Genomic DNA, 23315 nt, shown 5'->3' with positions numbered 1-23315 from the left:
GGTGGTGAAGATCCTGGGTTCAAATCCACCAGGTGGCTGTGGTCTTTCTGTGTAGAGTTTGGGTTTTCCATCAGGTCAACTATGCAGCTACTTGCTATGGCAGCTCTGCATGTTTGATTGGGCAGATTTTTACGCCGGATACTCAGATTCCTCCAGGAATTGGAACTTCCCCTTGTTAGTAAAATGTGTAAACCACTACTCTATGGATCTTCTGCATGTGAGATCAACTGGTAATTCTAAATTGAATGGCAACCCATCCCAGGACGCATCTCATTTGCCGAATGACATTTGGCTGGAGCCCCGCACAACTTTAACCTGTGTAAATGTGGTTAAGAAAAAGGGTGGATGGATCATATAATTAGAAAAATGTCCTGAAGGATGCTACATCCTTACTCTAGGTTATGTTTTGGCACATTATTAAGATGAGGACCTATAATCAGTCTTGTGAGAGCTGATGGGTGTGTCTATAGGATTTACGTTTTATATGAATAATTCATACTTTTCCAGGAGCACATTACCAGTTTTCACAGTATTTTGGTAAGACCACCCTCAATTGTATAATGCTGCATTTTAAAGGATGTAATTCTAATCATTACCTTATTAATGCTGAAGACAAAACTGGCCAACACTCTTTTCCTGCCGTGTGCTGCACTCACCCAGCAGCTGTAGTTTACAAAGAAAAAGCCTTTAATCAGATTTTAATCACTTGATATAAGCATTTGAGGATTTAGCAGTTTAAGACTCAATTTAGATATAGAATGAAGGTGTTTTATATAACAAGTCACCTTTTCCTTTTTTTTTGTTGCTGTTTGGCACACTTATCACACTAAAAATGACCTTTATCTCTTTATGCACCAAATAGTTAGAAATCGTAAGATCCTCCAGCATCACTGCAGTTTCTAGGTGTGGTGGAGCACGGTGCGTCACAGCTCAACCTTGTTTGTTCCTTGTCTGACTCACCCCAGCTTTCAGTGCATTAATGCAGTTGCAAATGGTACAGTGAGGTTTATGACTGCCTACCATCACAGTCAGCAGCCCCAGTGTTCAGAAACTCTCGAATCTCTGCCTTCGGTGGCTGTTTACGACCCATTACTAAGACAACTGATGACTCAGTCCCTGTGTTGGGCGAGTAGCCCTTCAAGCTTATGCAGGCTTAGCGTGGACAGATATCAGACGTGGAAAATTTTCTGAAAGAAAAAAAAAGGGGGGACAAAATTCTAAGAGAAGTTCATTTACTTTTTTATTGAAAAAAAACAAAACACAATTAAAACATTATAAAAAACACATTAAGCTTATTCAACCTATGGGAGAACGTTGTCTTTGTTGACTAATCTGATGCTTTGAGGCAAGACTAAGTGTCATCTACTGTATGAAAATACTGTATCAAAATAAGAATAGTCTTCCCACACTGAGCCATAGGAATTCCAAGACACCAGTTGATGCTGCTGCTCAGCACACCTGATTTTAGACGCCGATTTGTATTTCGTCTCTCAGAATCTGTCACTAACCGAGCTTTACAATAACTTCAGAGGCCTGCCTCTCTCCTCAGTGACACACGGAGGGGTGAGAAGGTGTGTCTGAATCATAGCATCCAGTGTTGATATGAGAATGTAGGTCATGTAAGGGGGGGGGGAGACAGTGATTGTATAGAGTGATGGAGAAAGCCATCATGTGTGCAGTTGATCTACTATCAAAGTTTGAAACCCATCAGGCTACAAAGAGAAGAAACAGTGATCCAAGGATGATACTTGCTCTTCTGGTTAACCTGCTGTTAACCAGAAGAAAGCGCAATCAGATGAGACCTTCAGTTTAATCATGCACAGGTTGAAAAAGATTTCTACTTATATTTATAAACCTAAAAAAAAAAAAAAAAAAAAAAAAAGGGGGGGGGGAAGAGAGGCTGAATCGAAAGTTCAAACATTCTTACACAAAAATGAGGTTTCATCTTATTTCTCTAATATCTTTATTACTCAGCTGCCACATGGAGGAGATAAATGTGCAAATATTTCCTTTTTCCTCATCACTAATAAAGTATGAAATAGATAAAGTAACCCGAGTATAATGCAATGGAAAAATAAATATTTCTGTGGAAGAGAGCTGGCCAGGGGATTCCTTTGCTTTTGCACAGGCTGGGTAGAGAAGGAGCTGCGGAAATAACCATGAATATTTGCAGGTCTGATCACTCAGAGTACAACAGCACTAAAAACAGTGGCTTTGTTACCCCCGAAAGAAAGAATACACCACTTTTACCCTTTAAAAACAGCACCCAACTCTATCTAAATAACAGTGCTGAAGAGAAGACCCAAGCGAGAAGAAGCTGGGGAAAGACATTTCCTTTCACATTCACAGACCAAGGACATTGAAAGGGATATTACTATGGTAATCTATTCTCCGTCTGCTCCCAGGGCGTCAAATACTGCTGTTGTGTCAAAACCACCAGTGTCTCAAAGAAATGCAAAGAGGTGGAGACAGTGTAGTGATGGGTTATGGAAACCAGTCTACCACTCAAATACAAAACAGTCTGGGTCTTATGGACTGCTTGGAGTCGCATTTAAACACAGCAGGTAAACTTTTCTTCTTCAACAAGCAGGTGTAGACAACAATCTTTTTCCTAACCAAGCAGTTTTTGGTGTTCAAATCTCACCAGCAAGTAAAAACTGAAAGAAAACAAAGTGAAATACAATGAAGCACCCAAATGTGACATAACCCCGTCTCAAGACAACATCTGTACAAAGCCAAGAACAACAGCAGTATTTTATGCCCTGGGGTAAGAGCGTGTTGCCATTTTATTTTACCCACTTCTTCCTAATATTGCTAGTCCTCAGTTGAGGAGAGCACAATCAGATGGAAGTCTGTGCTGCAAACGAGAAAGGTTGACATCAGATACCTTAAGTGATTCTGCACCTGTGGCTGTGACCACTACCACAACAGTTTTGCTGATTTACTCAGTGAAAAAGAAATAAAATTAAACAAAACAAAACTACAGATGAGCACCATTTTTTTTTGGCATCTCCACATCCTTCTTTGGTGACCAGGAGCAAGAAAGGTTGCTGGAGGGAAGAAGGGGACTTTATATAGTGTTTAAAGTTCTGGACGTGAAACCACAGGATGAGGAGGAAGAAGACCAGAGCCGTGTCGTAAGGGCTCTTCCAGAGAAGCAGTAAGGCCGAGGTGAGTTAATCCAGTTGGAGAGGGTCCGTGTTGAACAGAAGCTCTGTTGACCAGGGAAGAAAAAAAAATCCGTGGCAACATTTTATGAGCACCGGCTATCAGTTTGAGAGTCATAATCAGTCTTTAGATAAAAAGAGAAATCATATTTATATATTATATATACACACACACAAATTTGTATAAAAAGAAAAAGAATAATCCCTGATGTGTTACTCATGTTTTACAGTTCTTTCATTGAGGTTTGGAAAAAAGGGGATGGGTGAGGGGCGACGTGTCAGTGACTCCAGCCCATAAGGTGGCTGACACGGGCTTTCTCAGTCATACGGCGTACCCGTCCTGAGCGGGACATGCCCAGGTTTAGAGGGTCGTCTTTCGACCCATGGCCATCATCCTCTGAGTCGTCTCCGTATCGAACTGTCCTGCGGCCCTGGTTTCGTGTGTTGACCCGCCGAGACTTACACTGGCTGCCTCTCTGGCTGCTAGCTGCTGCTGGAGCTGCTGCTGCTCGTGTCTGCACCTCAGAGTTGTTATCATCCTCGTCCTCTGGCTCCTCCTCTTCCTCTTCTTCCTCCTCTTCTTCTTCTTCTTCCTCCTCTTCCTCTTCTTCCTCCTCATGTTTTAAATCCACCTGTTGCTGCTGCTCCTTCTCTTCCTCTTCCTCCTCCTCTTCTTCTTCTTCCTCATCCTCCTCTGCCTCTTCCTCCTCCTCTTCCTCCTCCTCATCATCCTCCTGCTCCTCTACCTCAAGCTGCAGTCGTGCTCGTTTAGGTCCCTGTGCCTCTGTGTCCTCTCCTCCTTTGTGTCTCCTCTTTCCTGAGGCTGCCACCTTACCCTTAGCTGAGAGGCGTACTGACAGGCAGGGGGCTTTGCTGTAGTCGTGATCTCCTCCTCCCTCCACGTACTTTTCCACCTCAGAGTCAGAGCTGTTGTCGCTGTCCGACGATGAGGAGGAGGAGGAGGATGAGGATGATGATGATGATGATGATGATGACGACGAGGTGGAGGACGACTCCAACGAGGAACTGTTGGATCCTGACGCCTCCTCTTCATCGTCGGACTGCGACGTTTCTCGCAAGTGCCGTTGTCTGGAGCCGTTACTTAGGTGCAAGTTATTCTGGTGACCTGATGGAAAACAAGAGGGCGGCGGGTCATTTCTGCACCGTAACTTTGCAGAAACACTGAAAAGGCAAAACGTGCATGCTTTTTAGTTACTGCTCGCAATACCTGATTTCTTCACGGGAGTTGCTTGGCTGCGGGTCACCCGATGTGGTCCTTGATTTCTGCTCCTGACACTTGTCCCTGAAGTTGGGGAAGAAGGCTGGACGTCCTCTTCCTCTGCTACACTACCGCTTTGCTGAGCTAAAGAAAAAAAAAAAAAAGACACAATGCAATTATCCATCAGAAAAGCTGAGAGTACAGAAGCAACTAATCACATTAGAAGATACTAGAAGCTTTTAGCAGGGGTGAATGTATGTACGTCAGGTAACACCATCAAAAATAATGCAGAGAGCCTGAATGTCGTTTGTTATATTCACCATTTTGTTGGGATGCTAACCTCGATATTAGCTAACTAACACTAAACAAAGTAGAGCCAAATGGACAAATTGAAATGGTGACCTGTTTTATAAGTAGGTTTGCCATTCCTACCATTTCTCTTCAGTTTCTCTGAAAACTGATTTTTTTTTTTTGTCTTTTGTTTGGTAGCGTTTTCATATTTTCCTTTTTTCATTTCCCCAAGCTTTCAAAACTCCTTGATTAACATGGATATTTCATTAATTCTTCCATCCTGGTTTATTTTCCATGATTTGCTGACCTGCTACAGATTTAGTGACGATATAAATAGATAAATACTGGCTTGTAGCATGTTCCTAAAACTAAAAGCCAAGTTTACACAAAACCTTAGATTGATCAGTATCCACACAGCGTCACCACCACATGCTAAAGGTGGGAAAAGTTGCCTGCATCACTCAGGCGGGAGATTTTATTGGCTGACTGACACCTCTAGGCTTGCATGGCCATGCTGAGTATGGCTTTCCCCTTACAGTTGATGTTTGCTAGACAAAGATTTGGGGCAGAACCACTCACTGTTTGTTTGCAGTTTGTTCAATAAACTAAATTTTCCAGACATTTCTAAAAGACGGGATTCTCGATATGCACCTTTAGTCAGCTTTTCTTGTGCTGTGTAGCGTGTTACCTCTGTTGAGATGTGCCTGTATTAATCGTTACAGTTTTATGATGCAGAATTTGATTTAAAATGACAATTTTTAACTCTCTTAATTGGGGGAAACAAACATTCTAGCAGAAACGGAAATTGTTTTTAGCATAGCATGACTAACAGCAAACAGTCACCACTTCCAACAACAGTAAAAAGTGATGCAGGATAAAGAAAAGAGGGCAGAATCTGCTGTTTGGAGCATTTTTGGCCTTGGGGAAAAAAAGAAGAAAAAAAAGAAAAAGGAGAGAATTGCTTTTTGCGTAACTTTTGCTTAATGCGTTACTCAAGACTAACTGACGTCTTTCCAAATGAATAATTTGTGCCCAGGGCTCGCAAAATCGCTAGCCCGACGTCCCGGGGCTAGCGATTTTTCCAGTCGGGCTACCAAAATCTGTCTCTGCCCTGCCCGTCGGGCTATCATAGGAAAATATATTTCAATGCTTTTGCATTCTTTCGGAAATGTAGCTGGGTAATTATGTCATTGGCATCGGTGAGCCACTGTCAATATGTGACATATTGAAATCGTGTTTGAATTTGTGCTTGTTTTTTGCTTTCACTTTGCAATCGCGCGAACTGTTTTATAGAGAGCGACAGCACTGATTGGTGAGTGATGATAATTTGCGCACCAATTCCTCTGACATCGTCTTATCAATCGTTAGCTTACTATGCAAACATGACAAGTGAAATCTCCCGCAGCAAGCTTAAACATGTGAGAGGTTGATCGCGCAGAGAATCGCTGAGCGTTATGTGAGTGCGTGTGTAAAAGCAGCAGGATATATATTTTAGTTCTGCTGAGCCAAATAAGACAGGTCAGGGTGAAGAAGTGACAGCCAAAGAAAAGCTTACCACAAAACGGAAAAGTTATGACAAATCAGACTATAAGGCAAAAAGAAAGTGCAGCTTTATGGTTTCATGGACAAAAGAATTTCTGTGGCTGCGATATGATGAGCTATATAACCAGGGCTGCACATAAGTGGTCCGCAGGTGCGCATTCGCTGTCAAAATAAAAAACGCGCACAAGATAAGAAGTTGCACCGCGTGTTTGCGTACATAAGATTTTCTGGAGGAGGACAGACATTTGTTTAGAACTCTTAAAGATGTCGAAGAAGCAAGCTCCTTTAAGCAATTACTTTGGTTTTCCTCCACATCCAAAGAAATGTCAGAAGGAGTCCGAACCACAAAAGAAGCACGTATTCTCGGAAAAGTGTTTGCAGGAGGTGAGCTGGCTTCAAACAAATGATGAACGCACAGAGATGTGGTGCAGAATGTGCCGTGAAAATCCCACTCTAGCGGACAAAAACAGTGCCTTTTATATGGACGCAAACGCGCGTTGCAACTTCTTATCTGGTGCGCGTCTTTTATTTTGACAGCGAATGCGCACATGCGGACCACTTATGTGCACCCGTGTAAATAACATAATGTTCTGCCGGGTGTGTTGTTGCTTTTCCCTCGATTTCTGAGTCGACAAGCGCCTTTGTTACTGGGACCAGTCATTTTAAGAAAGGCCCCCATTAGAACCCATGAGAAATGCAAGAAATGCATTATTGCTCAGTCTGCAATATCTTTCCCAGAACAAACACCAATTGCAAATAACATACTAAAAATAAACCTGAAAATCAGTTTAGAATAGCGTACTATGTTGCAAAGAGTGAACTACCACTGGCAAAATTTAGCAGTCTTTGCAAACTTCAAAAAGCAAATGGCCTCGATCTTGGTTCCACTTGCCTCTTTCCTGTGACTTCAGTGGAAATTTCAAATTCAGGATCTGACACAGACTGATTCATGTCCTACACAGTTCTTACAAGTTCATAGAAATTTCTGTTCAATTAGAACCAAGTATTTGAGTTGATGATTGTAATTTTTATACAATGTTGTAATTTGTGTTTAAAGAATTTTTTGATTAATGTTTTGTTTCCGTTACAATATTATACATTAAAGTATAATATTGTAACGGAAACAAAACAGGAAACAAAACATCAATCAAAAAATTGCTCTCTTTTTTATTCGGGCTACTTAAATTTATTTTGGGCTACCAAAAACTGAAGAGTCCCTGCCCGAAGGGCTACCAGGGATTTTGAAATTTTGCGAGCCCTGGTGCCACAAAGTTTGGAAGGAAAAGCGCAAACAGAGTTTGTTTCAAAGCTGCACTTCCCAGCTCTGCTGCAGGAAGCATCAACAGTAAGAAGCCTTATATTGACTTCAGTGTCATTACATGTGACCTCAGAGTGGAACAGGCAGCTCCTTGTTCCACACATGCCAGTTTTGTTGAAAGATTATGTTTTGTTTCAGTTGTGTAATTTTTTAGTTTATCAAGACATTTATGCTTCTACATCCTATCCAGTCCTGAAGAACGAGTCACTGTAAAGCTATGTGAAGACACAATTATGAAAAAAAATGTGTGTTATTATAATTATTATTTTTTAAAGGTGATATGTCATGAAACTGCAAGGCTTCTAACATACTGGTATATAAATGTTCAGTCATACTGCCCCTGCTACTATATAATAAGTCGTTTAAATAAAAGTGTTTATTGACACTTTTAATGAGTCATCTGTACGTACTGTAAAAGCTGAAAAAAAGAAAAATGACCTGATGTTACGCTTTAATTCACAGGAAACAAACATCTGTTAAGTTTTGATACAAACAACCTCTGCAGATTTTCATTGGATTAAAACCAAACTGAGGTCATTCTGGTTTTTGAAGAGTAAGAGCTATTACTTTAACCAACTCTAAGAGCAGCTCACTGCACGAGTCTACGCAGCAGAAGGATCTATAAAGCACAGAAAGCCACAACAGTGCAGACGTACCTTTGTGTGATCTCTGAGAACGATTCTTTGTTGAGGTCTGGGATTTTTTTGGCTTTGATGCCTTCCCTGACTTGTGCTTTCCTTTTGAGCTGGGCAGGAGAGGGGAACAAGAAAGAAGCAACAGTTCAGAATTATTGTTAACAACACAATAATAAATATAAACAACGACAGGGTGCCTGCAACTTTCAGCAGTTTCTGGAATCGTTTTTCCAACCACGACACCTTGAAATGATATTAAAGAGAAAGCATTTCTTTATTTCAGTACGGCACATCTGAGATGCTTTCAGAAGCTGCAGACACTTTGATGGGCCCGAGTGAAAAATATAATCTGATAACACGGTGCGTCTAGGTTTGTGAATGTGGCCGAGTACCTGTGGGATGGACTATTAGGTGGCGAGCTGCCTCCGTTGTGCAATCTGTTCCTGTAAGTGAGATGTTGACGAGCCCGCCGTTCGTTCTGAATGGCAGACTTGTAGTCAGACATGATGGAGATGATGTGTTTTTCAAAGAAGGCCGACAAGCTGAGGGTCATGGTATAGATCTAGAAATAAAAGAACGCGATACATAAACGCTAAGCCAAAGCTTTCTCAGACTGCACCTATAACAACAGCATTTTTACAGAATGTTTTATTTCTCAGTGAGCTACTCACCTGTGACTTCTTGTTAGGAGTGTATGCTTTAGAGTTGCTAAAAATGAGGCGGATGTCTTTGGCAAACTCCATCGGATTTTCATAATTTCCTACTGCCAGTGTCTCTGACACTGTACCCAGATCCATGGGAGTGTCAATGATGTCTCGATAGTCCTGAACGAAAAAAGAGAGCAGAAATGCTGAAGAACACAGTGATTCACCTGAATGCAACTTCTAGTTTTACACTTGCAGCATGCACTGCAAATGCTACTTTAAGCTGTAAAAAGTGTCTGGCATGTGTGGTTTTATTTTAAATGGAGGTTTATCCTGATTGTTTTACCGGATATTCAAAGAGATCCACAGGCTGCCTGAAAGGTTCGGAATTCGTGGAAGCTGTCATTCGACGCAACAGCTCTCGACATTGACCTCGCCAGGCTTTCGGATCCAGAACCACACCACGCTTCTTAGAATTTGCAGTGCCTCCCTGGCAGAGACAAAATGAAAGTCACTGAGATTGGGACAACAGCTGGGAGGTTAAAAATCCTGTCAAATATCAACTGCTGCCTTACCCGGTGTCCTGTAGATGTTCCTGGAGTGTCTGAATCTACGTCCAAGTCAACCTGCAAAAAAACCCCAAAACAAAACAAAACACATAAAAATCCATGTTTCCATTTGCTTTTTGGGACATGTGAATGTGATGCAGTGATCTCCAGCTGGGATAGCCTATGTTTCCTTTTCATTTTCAAACCAAGCAAGAAACAAAGGCAACGTCTACATCAGGTCATTAATGGATTACTGGATAACAAATACAGTTGGCTTCCTAAGCTAATCTCTAGTGCAATGGTTCAAATCACATCCTAAAATAAAGTAAGTAATTTTGTAGGAAACATGAAACATTAAAGACCTTATTTTCTTTTCTACTGACTTTTTCAGTGATCTGCAGGAATCCTATAGTCAGTCTAATAATACAAACCACACAAACGCAGAAACACTTGTGCAACACCCACCTCAGCTTCACTGCTGACTTCAGACTTCAGTTTACGATACAGATCCAAGATGTCGATGCAACTTTGGTCCCTGAATGAGGCAGCGGGATCAAGGCATCAGAAATGTTTGTTTTCATCATGGTCACTCCACTGTTAAAGCATCGGTAAATTTAACACAGCAGAAACTCTGTCAAGTCTTACCCGATATAGTGAAGGAGAACATCAGTCACCACCTTGGCAGCTGCTACAATGGGGCTTTGAGGTTCATTGAAAGTGCGGGCATTGTGTTCGATGTAACGCACCTCCCACATTAATGCAGAGATCCGCCTGGAGCAGAGGAACGCATCAGTGGTTGAAACTCAGACATTAACACACCAGGACTTTGAACTCATAGAGAAGGTTTATGAGTGCATGATGCTTCACCTGTAAAAGCGATTCTCCAGACGTGTGCGGATGGAGCTGAGGTCAGTGGGGTAAGCCACTACGGTGCAGTACAGAGGGTAGTCCTGCAAATTTACCGGTAATGCGAACGCCTTGGCTACATCTGGGGAACAAACACAAATAAAATCAAACCTAGCAAAGGTCAGGAAAACAAGGTCAGATTGTACTTTACCGCAAAGCTTCATCAATCCTTTTGGGAGGCATACCCAGTGTCAGAAGCTGATCGATGCCATGAATGACTCGCTCACATTCTTCATCTCGTGTATGAGCCCCCCATTCACCTTCCTGAGGCTCATAGAGTAGAGCTTTCAGCTCCTCTTCTGCCACCTCTACACCATCACCAACCTGCTCTGGCAAAGCAGCTGATGGAGCCACAAAAGTGTTAGAACATTAGTCAAAGGAGCTTGCAAAGAAAAGCGTCTGGACTTCTTTAAGTTTACTTGAAGACGTTTCACCTCTCATCCGAGAAGCTTCTTCAGTTCTAAGGTCAAATGGTGGAGAGTCCCAGATATAAACCTAGTGGGAGTATCCCCCCACAGAGGGACAAAAGGACCCCCTGATGATCTTCTAATCGCCTGAGCCAAGGTGTGAAACTGGGTGTGGGTCCCAATCAGCCAGAGTTTCGGGTGTGTTCATTGTGAAACCTGGCCCCACCTTATCATGCGAATTCCTGAGGTCAGATGGCCCAGGATGTGAGTGGGCGTTAAGGCGTCTGGGAAGGGATCTCAAAACTGGATTATAGATGGCAGAGAGTTGGTGTCGTAAACCCCCGCCTCTGTTCAAAGATGGTCGCTCACAGTGGACATAGATGGCTTCTTTCACTCCTCTTTCAAACCATCTGTCCTCTCTGTCCAAAATGTGAACATTGGCATCCTCGAAAGAGTGTCCTTTATCCTTAAGATGCAGATGGACTGCTGAGTCTTGTCCTGTGGAGGTGGCTCTTCTGTGTTGTGCCATGCGCTTGTGAAGTGGCTGTTTGGTCTCTCCAATGTAGAGGTCTGGGCATTCCTCGCTGCACTGTACAGCATACACCACATTGTTAAGTCTGTGTTTTGGCGTTTTGTCTTTCGGGTGAACCAGTTTTTGTCTGAGCGTGTTATCTATAATCCAGTTTTGAGATCCCTTCCCAGACGCCTTAACGCCCACTCACATCCTGGGCCATCTGACCTCAGGAATTCGCATGATAAGGTGGGGCCAGGTTTCACAATGAACACACCCGAAACTCTGGCTGATTGGGACCCACACCCAGTTTCACACCTTGGCTCAGGCGATTAGAAGATCATCAGGGGGTCCTTTTGTCCCTCTGTGGGGGGATACTCCCACTAGGTTTATATTTGGGACTCTGCACCATTTGACCTTAGAACTGAAGAAGCTTCTCGGATGAGAGGTGAAACGTCTTCAAGTAAACTTAAAGAAGTCCAGACGCTTTTCTTTGCAAGCTCCTTTGACTACGATGACCTGGATGACTGAGAACCTTCACAGACATGTTAGAACATTAAACAGCAGTTAGTAACCACGAAAAAAAAGGAGAGAAGTAAAATACTTTTTTTTGGTAGTTAAAAGTTACACTGCAGGCTATAAAGAATTCTCTGGGTTAAAATTAATGGAATAGAGTTCAATAAAAACACAAACAGTGTTACACTGACAAGAGATTTTGTTACCGTTTTGCTACTGAGAGAAAATGGGATAATAAATCTGTGCTGACCAAGAAGAAATACAAGCAATGTAAAAATTTCCATTCATACGAGCCTGTCATTCAGAATGAACTACTTGATGTCAGTATGATGCTATTTGAAAAGGACTTTGGGGAGGTTTCAAATTTTCAGGTACGGTCTAGATCGCTACCTGTTAAAACTGCCATGGCTCCTAATTAACAAACTACAGAAAACAAATGACTGCAGGAAACAATATGTAAAGAGTGTAGGTGGGTGCTGGCATTATTTATATGCAACTCAACAGAACAGTGTGTGTATAATGTCTCCCTGTCATTTCTATGGTTATTCCAATAAGGACACGGAAATGAAGGGCAGACAATGTTTTTGTTGTGGGTTTCTACCCCGCTGTTAGATGAATGAGATCAAATGTGTTTCTTTTCAATAGAAATGCCATAATGTGCAGTATTTCACTTTTATTGGGTACGATTATGTTTGTCTTTTTTCTGCGTCTTTTATCTTCTGTAACAGAGCGCCATATTTCAAAATAATACACACATTTCAATAAATATTACTGACCTTCCTCAGGAATAGGCTCCATATCCCAGGGACTCATTTTCTCCCGCTCACCGTTATCCCATCTGATGAAACAAATGTGATAATATGCCACTAGATCATGCTGCGTATGAGATTAGAGATGCTTATCTGATTTTACTGTGGAGAAGGTGACATGAAGCCAGCAAAAAATAAATTAAAAAATTACAGCGAGCTCTGCTCACACACAGACGTACTTTACTGCGTAGCACTGAAACAGGCTGTCGGGATACTCTGGCTGCAGGGGCTCTTGATCCTCCACAGAGCCGAACCACCAGGCGTCGTCAATGATGCTGCGGAACCTCATGCCTGAACAGAGGATCAAACTAAGGTGACGGACAGTCCTTACAATTATACGTGAGCAATAAATACAGGAAGGAGACTGCTGGGGAGTGACTAACCAGGTTGCCAGTTGTGCTCTTTAGCCTCGTTGTAAAACTGCTGCAGTACCAGAAAATCAATGACATCAGGCATGTCATGATACCTGGGGAGTGTGGGAGTGAAAAAGTGGTCAAATACATGTGGTCACAGTCATTTATTACATTGAATATACAAGTATTGCTCATGCTCACTTTAAGGAGAAAGACTCATTGGTCATTTTCCCTGAGACTGGGTCCAAGAACGCCACTTTTAGGCAGCAGAGGGTAGGAGGTCCCACTTCATACTTAATTCCAACCACTTTCACAGATTCCTGATCCTGAGGCAGAAGAAGCGAAAAGGAGGTCAATGCAGCTGTACAAACTCCTGTAAGGAAGGATTACTGTGGCATTCTGTATATTGTGTTTCAAGAGCTTCAAGTTGTTTTCATTTACAAAAACAGCAGCAGATTGTGGTGAACTAGTGGGGTTGAAGGGGGACTCAGCAGAGAGCTTAGAGGCTTGCTAATTTTTGCTCATGTCTACGAGCAGTGCAAAGTGAGTGAGACCACCAGGTTACCGCTTTCAGGTGGTTACAAAAATTGGCTGCCGTTTTCAGACTCTCCAAACAGCACTAATGGAGCACGCCGGGGCCGATACACAGCACTTGCTATTATATAAAACTGTGCCTCACCCTGAGGTTGAGTCTGTTCCACGGCTGCTTCTGAGGGTTGATGCTGTAAGCCTTAGCTCTGCGAACAGCCCGGACGTAAGCCTGATGGCCCTGTTTGAAGTAGATGAGCTGGAGGAGGACAGGAGAATCATGATTTTAAAAAGTGTGATGTAACATGTATTTCCTGTTTGATATTAGGAGCGTCAGTCCTTACTTCATCTCCCATTTGTGGAACAAAAGGAGAGCGGCGGGGGACAGTCTCCATAATCCAAGATGGCGGCAGCCACTCTTCCGCATCAAGTCCACCCAGAGAGGATGTGGGTTTCTGAGTGTATATGATTTACTACATGTTAAAGTACATACTCGTGCCATGTTGTGTGACAAATAGCAAAATGTGCTTTTACTGTGAATACTGCAGCTGCAGGTGGCTCACTTGTTTGGTCTCCTTGGACTTCTTCTTCCTCTTCTCTTTTTCCCTCGTCCTTGCCTCCTTGGCTTCGTTATCTCCTTCTTCTTCCTCAGAGCTGCTGTAATCTGGAGGCTGTACAGGTCTCCTGGTAGGTCGCTTTGGCGGCTGCAAATTGATCCCAGCATCCGCTGTCCAATCAGAATATTCACTGGAGGAATCGCTGAGAATCAAAGCGGGGTATCGTCAGGCAGGTGATCGGACTATATTTTGAAAATTCTCCTTGATCAGTGTGTTTATTTACCTGGAGCTGCTTTCACTCTGCCACCGAGCATCACCATCTGAAGATGCATCGGTTTGCTCCACCTGTTCTTCTGCCTGCTAACAAAAATACATCCAAAACCTTCAGTATAACACGAATGACTGCTAACAGTTAGCACTTGTTTCTGATTTTATTCCTGTTTACTAAGTGACCTTATAGCACGGTAACTTTACAAATCAAGCAGAACAAGGTGAATCATACTTCTCCATCACTCTCCGAGTCCATCTGGCTGTTAGAAGTACGTCGGTTGCTGGGATTTCTACTCCTGGTTCCAGGACGCCGGATTTGAGCTGACCGGGTTTGATAGGCATGGCGCTTATGAGTTTTCTTCGTGGGCCGCAGGGAGCGCAGGCGTGAAGACAAGAGATCGCTCTACGAAACCCAAAATATCAGGAATGAATTAGCACATGTGCGATTTCTGACGTAACAATAGTGACGCAGAAAATAGCGTACCTTAGGTGCACAGGTTACTGGTTTCTTCTTCCTCTCAGCGTTGTATAGAGAACATTCAATGTCACCTTTGGCTTGTCTGCACTCCTCTGAAACTCTTAAAAATAAATTTAAAAAAGCATTATGAATTTAAAATAAAAAAAAGATCTCCTTGCTTTAAAATCAAATCTTTCTATGCAATCCCCTTAAAACTAATCTAATTCCCTTCATCCTCCTCACCTGAATATCCCCTGCAGCACTTCACTGACCACCACTCTGCGGCTCCAGGCCAGCAGGTCCCTCTCGGTGGCCACCTGACTGGGAAGGGCGTTATGCTGCATTTGCCACACCCCATCCACCTGCCCACTTCTGCGAGGTGCAACAACTGGAGAGGGCACCGCCTCTGCGCCTTCACCAGCTGAAAACAAGATTATATTTTTTTTTCTTTTAAATATAATTACAGGTTACTGGGGACAAACTCCACTTTTGGAAAAACTTGACAAGAAACGTTTATGTTCAGAGTTTTGCAAAAACAGTAGAATTTCACAAGTATAACCTCAGCCACTGAGAAAGAGCCAAAAATGTTCTCTTCGATTTAATTTAAGTTTATTTATATAGCACCAAATAAAACGAAGCGTTGCCTCAAAGCGCTTTATATTGTACGGTAAAGCCTAATGGTGCAAGGGATCAAAAATCTCACGGTTTGGATCGGATCAATTTTCGGATCAGCAAAAATAGGGAAAAAAAAAGACAAAAATTCGACTCGCCATTTACTTATTTAAGTATTTTTAGCCTATTAAAAAACATTCAACTGAAGACTCATTCCACGCACTTATATAAAAACAAATTAAGGTGCAATATGGACATTATGGACCATGCTGGGCATCCTCTGCACACGGCCATAAACAACCAGAGGAGTCTGTTCAGTGACAGGTTGCTTCTCCCAAAGTCAAGGACCAGCAGACTTAAAAAAAGTCCTTTGTCCCACACGCCATCAAACTGTTTAACTCCTCGCTGGAGGGGAGAGGGAGGGGAAACGGGGGACAAAGGAGGGGGGAACAAGTAAGCTGTAGCGCCTTTTCACTGTGCAATAGTTTTTGTTAATATCCAACGGTGTAATAGACTCACAATACTTGAAATGTGCCGTTCCCTTGTATTCTTATTCCTATTTATTCCTTTTGTATTCTCTGTATTTATATATGTGTATATATGGTATATTTCTGCTCACATTCTGCAACTTCTGGTGCTGTGCTACTGGAAACTGAATTTCCCGGAGGAACCCATCCGAGGGATAAATAAAGTTTCATGTAATCTAATGTAATCAATAGGGCAGTACAGGGCTTTGTATCTACCACTCTGCTGTGACATAACGAGCGGTCACGTGGCTTTCCGTTGCCCTGGAGCTCCACCCATTTGTAGTTAGAGCAACAGAAGATGCCTGGGACAGTTCAGCCATAACTTTAAACTTTTCATGCTCATACATGCTTGGAACGATCTTGTCACACTGAAGTGGATGCGCAACGAGATATCATAGCGTGGCTCAAGCACGTTCATCACATCATCATATCTTTAGCCCGGTCGGATTGGGCGGCAAAGGGCTGCTTAATTGCTGCAAACTCCTCTGCTCCGCCACTTGGACCGCTAGCGCCGGCCATAACTACCACTTGACAGACTGACCACGCGCACCATACACATACTTTTTTTTTTTCTTTTTTTCTTTTTTGAGTCTTCGGATCACGTGCGTACCAAACCGTGGAGTGGCATCGGTTCGGATTTCGGATCAACCGTGATCCGTTGCACCACTAGTAAAGCACCTGCAATATTGGAGAGAAAACCCCCAAAAATCAGGCGACCACTTGGCAAACAGTGGGAAAATAAAAACTCCCTTTTAACAGGAAGAAACCTTCAGCAGAATCAGGCTCAGGGAGGGGCAGCCATCTGCCGTGGCTGGTTCTGGGAGAGGGGTGGGACACAGGACAAAAGACACTTAAAGTTTTGGGAAAAACTTCAATCATTTTGAGTAAAAAAAAAAACAAAAAAAACCACACCTTCTTCCCCTTCTGCCTCCCGCTCTGCATTCTGACGCTCATCTTGTTCATTCTGCAGCTGTCTGATGAGATTGTCCAACGGGCTTTCTCCATTTTCTGCCGTTTGCTGGCCAAGAACCTGCTCAACCAACTCTCCATCATCTAAGTAAAGCAAGGAGAAATCAAGCATCAAATACCATCTGTCACTTCTTCTGAATTTTCACCTCTGAATCTGTGCTTACTGTTAGCCATGTATCCCATCTGAGGTATTAGCTGCTCTTCCTTGCAGTTCTCCCGTCCAGGCACCAGGCGCTGGTAGTGAGGAGGATGAGGATTCCCGTCGACATCCACAAGGAAGGGTGGAGGCATGAGGTGTGGCGCCTGTTGCGTCTGCTCATCCAGGACGTAGTTATTAGAGTCACGGATAAGAGGGCGATAGTCCGTGTGGAAGAACATCTGGTCGGGAATCTGGAGGGGAACAAGAACAGCGCGCCGCCACAGGGTGACACCGATTCTTATGATTAAAGAACAAAATGTGTAATCACAAATCCACTGTGCTGTCCAAATATTTATTCTAAATGTTCCTTTAAAAGTGAGGAAATGATAGGGGTGATTGTTTTGGGCAAACAAGACTCAGCTAGCAGTTACCTTTTCATATGGTCTGCTGCAGCCAAAACCAAAGATGAGCAAATGGCCGTGTGAGTCAGTGCAGGCAAAATGCTGCCCATCTGCTGAGAACTTGCAGTCAAAAATAGCACCGTGGCCTTGGCCCTCAATCTGCAAACAAACATTTAAAATTGAACTTAAAGCTGGTGAAAAACAAAGCATTGCTGGTAGGTGATGCTCGCTGAGGATTGGTTACCATGTTGAAGAAATTGCGGATCTTGACTCCTTTGGTTAGGTCCCAGATGTAAATGTTGCCATCGTGGCCGGCAGATAACATGATGCGGGAGTCAAATGGATGAGCCTCCAGCACAAACACCTCATCGTCATGACCCTTGAACAGAGAGACAGCACAGACAATCAAGTAGGCCAATTTGCCATTTTACACCGAATGAGCTGCAGATAATGTCGGCTTCAGCTACTCACAGACAAAATGTGCAGCAGCTGTCCTGTGGATGTGCTCCACACTTTGAGCAGGTAGTTTGACACTGCTGTGATTACGGTGCTGTCAGTGCGGTCCCAGGCAACCATAGTCACCACCAGCTTAGCTTTGTCGTCCCCTGTGGCGGCAGTGCTCCTAAAAAGAACATCCCATTGGACGTGAAATATGATAGCGGCAGAAGTGCCATCACTAAACACTACGAGTCTTCCCTCTCTTACCCTGGAAGCCTTGCAGCCATGTCTAAAGTGGTGCTCTTCCACTCCTGCTGCTGGTAATGCCAAATCTTCACCGTACCGTCGCGACTGCCGCTCACGAACCTTAGGCTGGACACACATACACAGTTATTCTTCACACACTTGTAAAACACACAAAAAATATTTGAAGTCCCTGCAGATTTGAGCAAGCACACTCACCTGTCACTGTTATTGCTGAACTGGACGACCACGACTTTATCCTAAAAGCACAAAAAGTAGGAAAGAATACAAGTTGTGTGAACGAAGCTTAAAAAGCACAACAGAGCGGACCAAGCAGGATGTAGCGACTAGATGCTGTTTCTTACCGTGTGAGCATCCATCTCAGAAACCTTCATAGGAGACTCAGCACCAAGATAGTAGACCCTGATCATATGATCAGTGCCTCCAGTAGCCATGAACATGCCACCTATTAACAGAAGAACACATTCAGTCTACAACAATGACCCTCACAGTGTTCTGCCATACTGTATATTAGTTAACTTGTAACGATTTCAAATGATGAAATGCTTTTCATTTTGCAAACACACTACCCTATTTTTTTTAAACTGCGGGAAGCATTTATTCCGTCACTCAAATGAGATTCTCTTATATGCATCTGTGGAAGTTTGGCCTGGTTAAGTTAATATCTTAAAAGCAACAAAAGTTTACCTAAAATAAGAGATGGAATTGATTTTCAACAGGAGTCACAAAAGTAAAAATTAAAAAAAAAAAAAGTGCAGTTATTAACTGATCTGTGTTTGCTCTGCTAATCACAGCAGCTGAGATCATGTAACAACAAAATGTTGCCTGGCATGGAGATACACTTACCACTGCTGAAAGATGAAGTGGAGACTTGCACCCCGGGCCGTGAACGCTCCATAAACTTGACTGGCTGATCACTGAGGGGAAGGGAAAACAAAAAACAAAAAACAGAACCTGTGGTTATCTTAATGAAAACCACCAAGCAACCACTAAGCATGCCACATTAGACGCCTCAATACTTACTTAAATTTCATGGTGAGCGAGTGCCACTTCCAGAAACACACCATGCCGTCTGCACCAGTTGATGCCAGGTACCGAGTTGTTCCTCTGGCTGCTGGACAAAACTGGAGGAGGGAGAGAAGGAAAGTTGGTGTTGGTTAGTCACAGGGAAGGACTGTGCAGCATTTCACATAACAAGCCAGCAGCAGGCCCAGGTCAAGTGCTCAAGATAAGGTGAAAGCATTAAGTAGATGAATTTGCTTTCAAACATTTAATTCCTGTATGATGTAGTCAAGTTTTTAGTTTTATTTGATACTTCAAATGTTGTAAAAGGGCTCTGCACTTTCTTTTAAGTATCACCTGTATGGATGTGATAGACGCAGCATGAGCCTGCAGCACAGTGATGGGCGCACAGGTGCGTAAGCACCACACTCTGATGACTTTGTCACAGCTGGCAGAAGCAATGAGGCTGTTCTCGTGGTTGACAGCCATGTCACAGATCTCTGCTGAGTGACCGCGGAGTGTTGCCAGGAGCCGGCCATCATCTGTGGCCCAGATTTTTACCAAGCAATCATCAGAACCCTAAAAACCAATCCGACAGCAACACATTAATAAGACAGCTCCACTGGAAACCACCTTCGGCTGAAGCTCCATGTTGTGTTTTGGAAGAGTTCAGTAGTTATCTTAGATCTGGCACGACAACTGGAAGAACAATCGCTAAAATAAAATAGACAGGGATGATGAAATAATAAGAAATTCTTACTCACCGTAAATATTCGACGACCGGTACGGTCAAAGGCCACACAGTAGACTGAAGAAAGGTGGCCAAGGATACGTTTGTGTATCTTCATGTGTTGGTAGGAGGAAGACGGCAGAACCTGGCCAAAACGACCTGTGCCTGTGGCCTGGCGAGCACCCATGATGGACACTTGATGTGAAACACATACGAATAATTAGTAGAAGCAACACACTGACACTGAAAACTTAATACCACGGGTCTAAGTGCTTAGTGGAAATAAAAGGCATAAATGATATATTGTTGTAAAAATGTATTTTAAAAACAGTTTACACACCAACATTAGGAGAACTTCCATTGCTCACTGGAGGTTCTGGTGGACGTCCTCGGTGGAGTGCAGCGACAGCTGAGCCACTACATACCTTGTGGCTACAACCTATGTTAAAAACAGTGAGTTGAAGAATGAATGCCAAAAATAATGCACAATAGCCCCTTTACCATTAGTACCTACTCGGATCGACTCGCCTCAGATTGACTGGTTTTCCATTACAATCAAGTACCACCTCATGTGTGTAGTAGCTGTTACAGGAACATGTCCGAGAGTCCCATGACATAATTAGTATGCAACACGAACACTACAACAAAGGTGGACATCAAGGCAACAATATAGCTGCTGCTCAATCTGTGGCTTTTCATCAGACTTGGGGACCACAGCATTGTTTTAGTTACCATTTCCCTCGTTGCCGGGTTTCAAAATTGGCGATTTAGATTTTCACAAACAAGACACTCTCATGACTCTTTGGGTGACGTCAATAACCTACCAATTGGTGGCATGCAGTCTGATGACGGCACACTTTAGTACCTGCTCAGATCGCTTGGAACCCTGGCTAAGTAGGTACTATTTTAGTACCTGGTACCAGGTACTAGGACCTAACAGAAAACCCTGAAAGCTGTGGTGAGTTAATCCGAGTAGGTAATGAAAAGCACAAAATAAGTACATTTAAAAAATCATAGAAAAACAGGAATATGCTCACTTTTGCTGGTGCGAAGCAAGGACTGTCTTCCCAGCCCCAGAAGTGTCTGGACTCCAGGAACACTAGGTGGGATCTCCTTTTCTATAAGTGGCCCTATCCGCTGGCAAATCCTGAGCAAATAGTCTGCAGGAATGTGCTGGTTCAACACCACCTGCACACGTCAGCGATGGTAATTACATATTAATACAACAAATAACAAAACAACACACGATTACATCAGCTGCATTGTTACGGGTGCTAAAATAAACTGTTAAGTTAATTTAAACGACTCTAGACAATGGCATAATCCTGAAAAACCAACTGAACTGAATTGATCAGCTAACTGATCACTGAAGAAACTACTATTTTTTAATAACCAACAACAGAACATGGTGAAACAAAATGTTCTGCATGCTGGTTACCACTGCAAATGAGAAAAAACAAAACACGAGCCTCACTTTCTGTAATTTAAGTTGATTATAACATTAACTGACTCATTTTCAATACAGGCAAGAAAGATCCAATCCAAACAGCTCTGCAATCACACATAAGTAGCCTGCAACTGTTTCATTTTCCTCTTCCTGTTTATTGCTGCCTGATATTATAATGTGTGCATGGTTTTGTCATGCAGATAGTTGGAAAACAATCAAGGGAACGGGAGGGAGAGGTAGAGAAAGAGGAGGGAGAGAAAAGCTTGCAGCGAATCAAAAGAGCTTCTTGCTATTCTTCCGGTTCGCTCGCCAACGCAACTGCGATATCATTGGCTCCAAAAGAAGACTGACACAGCGCTGGATCTAGTTCAGCCTATCACTATCGGCTCTTATCTTCATTCTCCGCCCACTAGCCCACACAATAGCATAGCCTGTATATAGTTATTTATCAACAGGCCTGCACTAATATGGATTCTTAAATAGGTTAAAATAAATACAAACATGCAGAAAACAAACGTTTTGGTTGGTTAAAAGAATTAAAACGTTGACATCCATGGAAAGGTTATTGACAACCGAAAGCGGAATAAAAAGATCCATATTATTAAAAAGTTATTAATGACTATTCACACTCACCCAATCTTGGAAGTTCCGTTTGTATTTCTTCCCGTCCCAACTCCATCGTTGCGGGACCAACTAAAGTTAAAAGAGACGATATCAGAGAGGACACAAAATTGCGAGGCTCGTCCCGGCAGGGAATCGCGCTCCTTTATCTAGCATCGATCAAAACTACCAAAAAGCTGGCCCCAAAAAGCGTCAAGATGGGCATCACTACGGAAACCGCACATGAGAATAAACTCAGAAAGGTTCAGCTGAACCTACCTCATACTCCTCCAGCTCCTCGATCAGGATCTAACAACACAGAGACACAGTTAGCAACGGATGCTAACAAACCTACTTATTTAGACGATTTTTAACCAGTACGACTTGCTATTTTCTTTATCGTAGGGTATTACCTGTGCGGCTTTTTTACATGGTCCAGACTGCAGAAATCTGGCAATGAGGTAATAGAGTTCTGAAAAGAAAAACAGTAAATGAGCTTGGTACTAACTGATGTAGCTATTGAGCGGAGCTAGCGTTAGCCAGCTCCGGGCTGCGCTCGGTTAATTAGCTCGCTACCTGGCACACAACTGGAAACAGTGTAAATGCAAAATATTTAGTCGCGAATTAAAGCAGCGGTCAGTACTCACCAGCTTCGATTTGTGAACACTGTTCTCTTGCCATCACTTGGTAAGACAGGCGACATTAAGACAAACTGATGTTTTAGCTCGCTGGTTAGCCGCCGGCTAGCTAAGAGTAGCTAGGTGTGTGTAGCTAAAACAGGCTAGTGAATGGCCTCCTCTCGCAAGTTGTTCCCATACTATCCGCTGCCTTGGATTAGTGCCCTCTAGTGAATCAACACGGTACCGGACGGAGTGCTTTCTTCAGAAAGAATGAATCCATGTTACAAATAAAACTCGTTCAAATTTCACTGATTTTACACAAAAATTGAATGTTAATACTTTTCAGCGGTAAGATAACATTTTTCAGGATTAATAGTTTTCAGTTTTTCAGTTTTAATATTATATCAGTTTTAATATTTTAAAGAGTAAATGTATTCGTAAATGTATTTTGTTATTTTTATTATTTATTTTTTTCGGGGGCACCAATGCTATTTTGTGAATAAAAATATTTGTGGTTTTAAATATATTGTTGTCAGTCAATATACAGTTGCAATTGTTGGAGCAATCTCACTGATCTTAACATATTTGGACATACAAAAAGTATTTCCAAATAAGTAAGTTTTCTATCAGTTCATTTTCTAGTAGGTACAAATCAGTGACTGTAGAAAACAGTTATTGGTACAAATGCATTCGTCTTTAATATGAGGAGTGTTTTGGTTACAGTCTCTAGCATCTGGGTGTCATTGTGGAAGAATCATCCTTGACTTTAACAGTAACAAAGAAAATATGCAGCTTGTTAAATTGTGAAATAGTATAGCATTTATTTCCACCAGCTCACCCTTGCAAGGCTGAGTTCTAAAGAGTGGGCTTGAACATCACTGCCTTTGT

At 42.7% G+C, this 23315-nt stretch overlaps 1 protein-coding gene across 2 annotated transcripts; it reads right to left on the bottom strand.

Moving 5' to 3' along the window:
* Nucleotides 1-1223: 1223 nt before the first annotated feature.
* brwd3 (bromodomain and WD repeat domain containing 3) lies at nucleotides 1224-22652 on the bottom strand. 2 transcript variants are annotated; one of them, XM_084941915.1, is made up of 40 exons: nucleotides 22455-22652; nucleotides 22221-22279; nucleotides 22087-22116; nucleotides 21841-21900; nucleotides 20798-20948; nucleotides 20101-20199; nucleotides 19795-19955; nucleotides 19388-19609; nucleotides 19052-19152; nucleotides 18875-18945; nucleotides 18373-18473; nucleotides 18227-18267; nucleotides 18032-18136; nucleotides 17798-17948; nucleotides 17571-17705; nucleotides 17357-17485; nucleotides 16951-17176; nucleotides 16730-16870; nucleotides 14922-15099; nucleotides 14706-14799; nucleotides 14454-14624; nucleotides 14235-14308; nucleotides 13958-14153; nucleotides 13739-13849; nucleotides 13546-13653; nucleotides 13068-13192; nucleotides 12897-12979; nucleotides 12693-12804; nucleotides 12481-12542; nucleotides 10456-10611; nucleotides 10232-10352; nucleotides 10010-10135; nucleotides 9830-9899; nucleotides 9392-9442; nucleotides 9163-9306; nucleotides 8844-8996; nucleotides 8565-8734; nucleotides 8194-8282; nucleotides 4396-4530; nucleotides 1224-4293 (listed from the first exon to the last, which is right to left on the bottom strand). In XM_084941915.1, the coding sequence occupies exons 1-40, from the start codon at nucleotides 22486-22488 to the stop codon at nucleotides 3446-3448; spliced, it is 5394 nt and encodes a 1797-aa protein (XP_084798041.1). In that variant the 5' UTR covers nucleotides 22489-22652; the 3' UTR covers nucleotides 1224-3445. The 2 variants fall into 2 exon arrangements, with proteins under 2 accessions (XP_084798041.1, XP_084798040.1); XM_084941914.1 differs by having other exon boundaries at nucleotides 14235-14311; nucleotides 22455-22651.
* Between the last annotated feature and the right edge of the window lie 663 nt (nucleotides 22653-23315).

Source organism: Perissodus microlepis, chromosome 10 (genome assembly GCF_051167445.1).
Source record: "Perissodus microlepis isolate ML-2025 ecotype Zambia chromosome 10, ASM5116744v1, whole genome shotgun sequence".
In the NCBI taxonomy this organism is placed as follows: domain Eukaryota; kingdom Metazoa; phylum Chordata; class Actinopteri; order Cichliformes; family Cichlidae; genus Perissodus; species Perissodus microlepis.
Note: the sequence above shows the minus strand (reverse complement) of the source record. Positions and strands in the feature narration are given on the sequence as shown.